The sequence below is a fragment of the Polyodon spathula genome, chromosome 12 (genome assembly GCF_017654505.1).
Source record: "Polyodon spathula isolate WHYD16114869_AA chromosome 12, ASM1765450v1, whole genome shotgun sequence".
NCBI lineage: Eukaryota > Metazoa > Chordata > Actinopteri > Acipenseriformes > Polyodontidae > Polyodon > Polyodon spathula.
In genome coordinates, this window is record NC_054545.1 from 25,502,139 (window position 1) to 25,509,840 (window position 7,702).

At 40.0% G+C, this 7,702-nt stretch overlaps 1 protein-coding gene across 2 annotated transcripts in view; it reads left to right on the forward strand.

The window, feature by feature from the left end:
- Positions 1-4,915, forward strand: part of LOC121324678 (methionine adenosyltransferase 2 subunit beta-like) — a 9,571-nt gene extending 4,656 nt beyond the window's left edge. For both annotated transcript variants that reach the window (XM_041266790.1, XM_041266789.1), the window contains exons 2-7: positions 122-316; positions 1,094-1,208; positions 1,453-1,599; positions 2,966-3,159; positions 3,467-3,580; positions 4,068-4,915. In XM_041266790.1, the coding sequence (XP_041122724.1) occupies positions 122-316; positions 1,094-1,208; positions 1,453-1,599; positions 2,966-3,159; positions 3,467-3,580; positions 4,068-4,241 (939 nt within the window). In that variant the 3' untranslated portion in view covers positions 4,242-4,915. The remainder of the gene's footprint in view (positions 1-121; positions 317-1,093; positions 1,209-1,452; positions 1,600-2,965; positions 3,160-3,466; positions 3,581-4,067) is intronic.
- The last annotated feature ends 2,787 nt before the right edge of the window (positions 4,916-7,702 follow it).

Sequence of the window (7,702 nt, forward strand, 5' to 3'; positions counted from 1 at the left end):
ATATATATACACACACACACACTGATACTGGCTGAATTCAGTTGGTTTGCTCATGGTTCATGTCCACACAAGTTATAAGAACTAGATGTTGTTTCATAATATCTAGTGTATTCTCTTACAGGAGAATGTTCACGTCCCATTCAGACGTGTCCTAGTAACTGGAGCCACAGGGTTACTAGGGCGGGCAGTCTACAAGGAGTTTCACGACAATGACTGGTATACCGTTGGCTGCGGGTACAGTCGTGCCCGACCCAGATTTGAAAAATGTAACTTGCTGGATGCTGATGCTGTACGAGCGATGATTCAGGAGTTTCAGGTGAGTACATGATTACTGTTTTCAGAATGAAGATATCCATGTAGTAGTAAAAATAACAGTTTATTGGTTGTGAAAGATATGCCTGATGGCACGTGAACAATTGGCAAACAGATATGCCCGACATGAACATGATAACCGACATACATAATACATTCACATAACAGTTGTTCCATGGCCTTATCCATTGGAGTTCAATAGCCGCCCCTATGGTGGCCGAGTTGAGATGAATGCAATACAGTGATTAAGAATGGCTCGGCCAGCGGGCAGGACAAGTGACACATGGGGCCAACTTCCCCCTAGACAAGGCACGCAGCAGGGTGGAGGCAGGGAGGAGGAGGACCAAACAAAGAAACAACAGGGGTTTGTGGGCAGATAGACCTATTTAACTGGCCAAACTGGTAACGTATGAGATTGATGGGTGGAGTCTCCTTTCGGAAAGACAACAAGTTTCCAATTCCTAATCCAGGAAATAGAAAAAAGGTATGTGGCTAGGTGCCTCCTAAGGAATTTTAGAGAATTAGTTAAATATGGGGAACCTAAAGCACACAATTAAAGCAGCACCTTCTGTCCAGTAGGTTGCTGCTGCCTTGTGAATTGTTTACATCTCTGGGACCTAAGAATTTCAGTATAGCATAAACACAGCAATCTTGAAAGATGGTTGTCGATTACATACCCAGATCTTGAAAACCGCTGTCTTAATTGGTTAAAAGCTAAAAATCCCTTGCACCAGATCACTTTTTTGTTTCTTCTAAGTTGATTTTTTTTCTTCTGTCTTAGCCCCATGTTATAGTGCACTGTGCTGCAGAGAGGAGGCCAGATGTGGTAGAAAGTCAGACGGATGCTGCGATACAGCTGAATGTATCTGCTACAGCAAATCTGGCCAAAGAAGCAGGTTAGCTATGCTACTTTTGCTTTTGAATATTTGATTCTGTATTTTTGGTAACCATTGTGTGTTTTGCCACATGGTTCTTAGAATTTAATTTCTAAAGACAAATGATGAAACTGTACAGTAAAATGTGTGTGTTTTATTACATTTTTATTTTTATGTCATTTATAAATTCTGTTTTATTTACAAATACGAAATTGTTTATTTAATTTTTCTTCTCCAGACTAAACAATTCATCTTTTGTTTTTAGGTGTGATTTTTGTGATTTACATCAGCACCGATTATGTATTTGATGGAAGAAATCCTCCATATGACGTTAATGACACTCCAAACCCATTAAACCTGTATGGAAAAATGAAGCTGGAAGGAGAAAGAGAGGTCCTGCGAAATAATATGGGTAGGAAGAGTTTTATAAGTCAGAATAATTAATAGATTTAGTAATACAGTAGAGAATCTCTGGGAAAGGAGCTTGTATGTTTTGGCTCAGAGGACTTGCTGCCCTGGATACATTCCGGTAGGACCTCATACAGGTCTTGTCCAGTACAGAGCCGGAAACATTAATAAAATTCCTCCTGTAGTTCATTGATCCCAGGCACCTTTCCGTTGGAGAGCTGCGTGATGGCAGCAGTGAGCTCCTGAAAGGCGAACAGGGTGTCCAGGCTGAGACACTCCTCCTTGTTCAAGCTGGGGAGATTGGTGCAGCCGCTCGGTCTCTCAGGTCACAGCTGACGGTCTTATAAAGATCGGAATAAAACTCCACTGCTACCCGCCTGAGCTCCGCAGGGCTGGAGACCTTTCTCTCACAGGCAGCACATCTGTTTACGTTCCGCTGTCTTCTTCTCTAGGAGGATGAAGAAGGCTGTGGGAGCATCCAATGTCCTTGAGCTCAGTAAAGCAGCCTCTGAGCAGAGCGCCCTTCACCTTCTCCAGGAGCTGCCTCCTCTCGTGCAGCCCCGATACATCTGTCATTGCTTTGACCATCCAACTTTTTCTCAGACTCCGCCATCTCTCTCCAGCTCAATGACCTGGTGACATATGTGTATATTGCTGACAGATTTGTTATTAGTATTTTTACCAATACCCCACCACTGCCTCAGACTTTTTCCAGTTTTCCCAGAAAAAATTAAAATTGATTAATGAATTGGTGATCTTGTAGCAGTTTTGTGTTAAAATGCCGATTTGAAATGATGGTTAGAAATAGGGTTGGGTGAGACACTGCTTCTAATGAATTTATTAATCTGATGTTTTGAAGCATAAAGTGATCAAAACATGCACCCCTGGCAGCTGATTTTGGTTTACTTTAATCGGTATGTATTGTTTGTCTGTAGGGTGAAAGTTCCTCCACATGTCAACCAAGTCCAAATTTATTTAACACAGTGGTCGGCTCCCTGACAGATTGGGGATTGGGTTCCGTGGGTGGGTTCGCACAGAAATGAAATATATTTAGTTTTTCATAGCCGCATGCATCATTTGCATGTCTCCAACCTTGCATTGCTTAATGCAACGTATAGTCTAGTCTTTTAGGAGTCCTGATTATGAGGATGTAATTGCTTCAAGCATATCTTCCAGGTTTTTTAATCAATTAATCATTGACAATAAATATATAATTTCACTGTGTTTTTATTTAGAAGATGTATATGTGAGTCTGCAAATTAATAAGCAGTAGTATTTAGATCTGCCCCTTTTTTAGATCAGTCATACAGATCCCAACGTGCTAGCATGTTGAGAGTTAATGTTTTTGTTTTGTCTTTTTTTGTTGAAAGGAGCGGCAGTTCTCAGAGTTCCTGTTCTATATGGAGACGTTGAGAAGCTTGAGGAGAGCGCCATAACTGTGATGTTCGATAAAGTTCAAAACTCCACAGATTTGAGCAGCATAGACCACTGTCAGCAGAGGTTCCCCACCTATGTGAAGGACGTGGGTCGAGTGTGCCGCCAGCTAGCAGAGAGCCGGCTCAAGGTGACCCCTTCACTTTATTTAGATATCTGCCTGTTTCAGGAGTGTGGTTTGAGACCTGCTGGGATAGTATCTTGTTGTTAGTTCAGTTTTATTTTTTGCTTGTTTTGTAAAACTGTATTCTCACGCCCAAGTAAAAATAATAAAATTATAAACAAATTGGATCAAGGTAAACAAGTGACATGAGGGCATTAAAGGCATTTTTAAATTATTTGTTTTATAGAAACTTAAAAGTCTGAAAGAAAAGTCATCAAAGCTCTGGATGATATATTGTGTTTCAGTTTATTCCACTATTTTGGTGTTTTCTCAGGATCCTTCTCTGAGAGGTATTTTCCACTTCTCTGGTAATGAGCAGATGACCAAATATGAAATGGCGTGTGCAATAGCAGATGCCTTCAGCCTGCCAAGTAGCCACCTGAGACCAGTAAGTGCCAGATCATACTAACAGACCTGCTGTGTGGAACTGATTGAGTCAGAATTATGTAAACCCTAAATTGGATAGTTAAATTAGAATGAACTACCAAAGGGTCTATTGATGAAGTGCTGAAGCCAATCATTACATCACAGGGCTCTTTTTGTTTCAGGGTTATTATTTTAAGTAAATACTTGTCTTTAAAAGTATGTTAAATGCTAATCTAACTGGTGGTATTATTGTGTATCATGGTTATATTCTTTGACTTCATATTTTAAGTTTTCCTCTGTTGGTTTGTATTGGAGAATCCCATGCATACAGCTCTGCATTTGCAGTGTTCTATTTTGGAGTAAACCTTAGAATACTTATTTTAATTGCCTTTGCATCAACCACCTTGTGTGCTTCACAACACACAATCTAGTTTCTTTTTGTTCTACTAGTAGTAATGCTTTGAGTTTGAATTGCTTGTTCAACTGGAGCCGTCCTGTTTTGAATGCAGATCACTGAAACCCCGGTGGGCTCAGGGGCTGTTCGTCCACACAATCCTCAGTTGGACTGCTCCCGTCTGGAGAGTCTGGGTATTGGACACAGGACGCCCTTCAAACAGGGGATCAAGGAGTGCCTTTGGCCTTTCCTCCATGACAAGAGATGGAGACAGTCGGTCTTCCATTAAGAAACCACAGAGGGCAAAAATCACCACCTTCCCTCTTTTTAGTTTTGCTTGTATTGCTTTTTTTTAGCCTAATGAAAACTGTGTACAGTAACAAACCAATTAGCTTTTCAAGTCAAAATCCAAACTATTTAATTTACTTTGTTAGGTATTTGTGGTCAATGTTAAGTTAAAATGTTAAAAATACATCTGTAAAGAATCTTGCTCCTTTTTGATTATAAGAAGTATTACTAGCTGCCTTTTATATAATTTAATTTGAGATGGCCACCTGTTTTAAATACGTTCCTGACAATGACACTTTGCATTCATGCCATCATTTATCTGCCCTTTGTATTTTGCTCCTGTTGACTTGTTTTATTACATGAAGCACAGTGTCGGTTATAGGTTTTAAAAATCTTAAAGGGGGTTGTAAAAAGTATAAACTTACGTTTTTTTGTTTTGAGACATTGACGTAATTTCTTAATTATAAAATAAATAAGATAATTTTGTTAATTGTATGAATATGTTTGAAATCAATGATTTATATAATGATTTATAGCAAACTGGCTATTGTCTTAAAGGATTGTTAGTGCGACTGTGCTGGAAAAGACCTGGGTGTTTTATCGAGATTCATAAGATTTCTGTATATTTTAACTGTACCCTATTTTCCATTGTGTAATAAAGTCTAGTTAAGTACGTGGATGTGAGGATGTCAACATTTTAATTGTGAATATATCCAAGAATCTTGAATTAAAATGTTATTCCAAATTTTTTTTTTTGTAGCAGTTGAATTTTAATACTAGATGGTAGGGGCCAGATTTACTCAGTCTTTCTCCAGTATAAAGTTTACTCCATGTTTTCTAAGTGAAATGAGTGCTTCTGCGACGGCCTGTCACAGGGACATATGGAGAGTTTCAGCGAGGCGGTCGCCTAATGCTTTAGGAATTATTCCCCACAAGAACTGTTGGCAGACAAGCTCATCGTGCTCTCCACAGCTAACTCCGGGAGAAGCAGAGCAGACCTTTTCCTCGAGGTCCCACAGGAATTCCTTGACGGTCTGCCCCAGCTTCCTGTATTCACCCGCAAATGTGAGCTGTCTCAGAATTTTCTGCCGCCATTGTTCTCTCACCTTTTTCTTCAAATCCCCTTCTGAGGTCTCCATATCCCGCTTACTTCTGACACCAGTGTGATGGCGGTTTGCCATGGGTTCAACAGGAAAAAACAAATCAATTAAAAATAAAAGCCTGAAAAGTCTTCAAGATAAGTATTCACCCCCTTTGCTATGACACTCCTAAATAAGCTCGGGTGCAACCACTCGCCTTCAGAATTCACACAATAAGTTAAATGGAGTCCATCTGTGCAATAGAAGTGGTTCACATGAATTCAGATTAAATACACCTGTCTCTGTAAGGTCCCACTGTTGGGTAATGCATTCAAAGCAAAGATACTACCATGAAGACCAAGCAGCTTTCAAAACAATTCCGGGATAAAGTGGAAAGGCACAGATCGGGAAGGGTATAAATATATTTCAAAAGCATTGAATATTCCTTGGAGCACATTCAAGTCGATCATTAAGAAGTGGAAGGTATATTGCACCACCCAGAATCTGGTTAGGGCAGGCCGTCATCCCAAACTGAACAGACGGGTAAGAAGGGCATTGGTCAGAGAAGGCACCAAGAGGCAACTGACAACACTGAAAGACCTACCGTGTTCCATGGCTGAGATGGGAGAAACTGTCCATGTGTCAACAATAGCTGAGGTACTCCACAAATCTGGTTTGTATGAAAAGACAAATCAATTAAAAATACATTTCTGAAAAAAAAAAAAAAAAAAAAAAAAAAGCCCATTTGCTATTCCACTCCTAAATAAGCAAAAAGGCAACCAATCGCCTTCAGAGATGTGGCACAAAGAGTTCTGTGAGTCCGATGAAACAAAAAATAAAAGTATTTGGCCTAAATGCAGAAAATACACCTGTCTCTGCAAACCCCACAGTTGGGTATCATTCCAAGTAAACCATCCCTACTGTGAAGCAAGGTGGTGGCAGCATCATGCTATCGGGATGATTCATTGGCAGGGACTGGGAAGCAGATCAGGGTAGAGGGTATAAATGGATTTCAAATACATTGAATATCCTTTGGAAAACCTGCTTCAGTCTGCAAAAGACCTAAGACTGGGACAGAGATTCACCTTTCAGCAGGACAATGACCCCAAGCACACAGCCAAAGCGACACTGGAGTGGCTTAAAAACAAGAAAGTGAATGTCCTAGAGTGGCCCAGTCAAAGCCCTGACTTGAATCCAATTGAGAATGTGTGGCAAGACTTGAAGATTGCTGTCCACAAATCTGGCCCCCATCCAAGAGTGACAGAGCTTGAACAATTTCTGCCAAAAAGAATGCCCATGTAATATTGCACTTGGAATTTGCAAAAAGGCTGGTAGAGACTCTGAAAAGATGTAATTGGCCAAAGGTGGTTGTGGTCCGATGAAAACAAAAATACTTATCTGGCCTAAATGCAAAGCGTTATTTTTTTTTTTTTTTCATCAACTTGTTTCACCAATAAAAACACCATGCCTCTTCAAAGTGTTGAGTAGGTTGTGTATATCAAAGGGAAAAAAAATCAAATTTTAATGCATTTGATTTCAGGTTGTAACACACAAACTGAAAAGTGTCCAGGGGAGCGAATACTTCCTATAGGCACTGTAGCTTCCACAGTTCTGGTCAGAATCGCAGAGATTTGTACGTTCTTCGAGGGCTGCTGCATGACGTCACTCAACTCCTTCTGCTGGAAATTGTAATGTCGGACCTGGTCTGACCTAGGACCGCAAAGGGTTAAACACAGTAACATAAAGTTTGTTCAGTGCACTTGCAACTACGCACCCCTTCTAATATGGTCACCTTCCGGTTTCCGCCTACCATCAAGGCGGTCTATGTGTGTGTGTGTGTGTGTGTGTGTGTGTGTATATATATATATATATATATATATATATATATATATATATATATATATATACACAGTATATAAATAAAAGACAATAGCAACCACAACACAACAACAACAGGCAAGTGTTGCCAACTCCACAAAGTAGGAAGTCTCTAGATGTCGCTATTTAGACATTCTACAGTCACCAAAAATGTCGCTGGACAATTTATCACTCCTCTCGGAATCATTTAACCATTAAGAGTGAACACCAATAAAAAAAAAAAAATATGAAATGAACCAGGTCCGACATTACAATTTTCTCTTTCCAGTCCGACATCATCAAAAAGACATAAATCACAGGTCTTCAGCCGTTTTTTCTACGGAAAAAGCAGAGAAAACCTTTCAGTGGCCGAGTGAGACCAATAGGAACCGAATGAAGCTGAAAAAAGGGTGTATCTCATAGCTCCATGCACTACAGAGATAACACAGACATAAACAAAGGAGATAGCTGCTTCTGCATCTAGCGCTCAAAGAATATCACGGACATTTGCAGAGCTTTTTGAGAT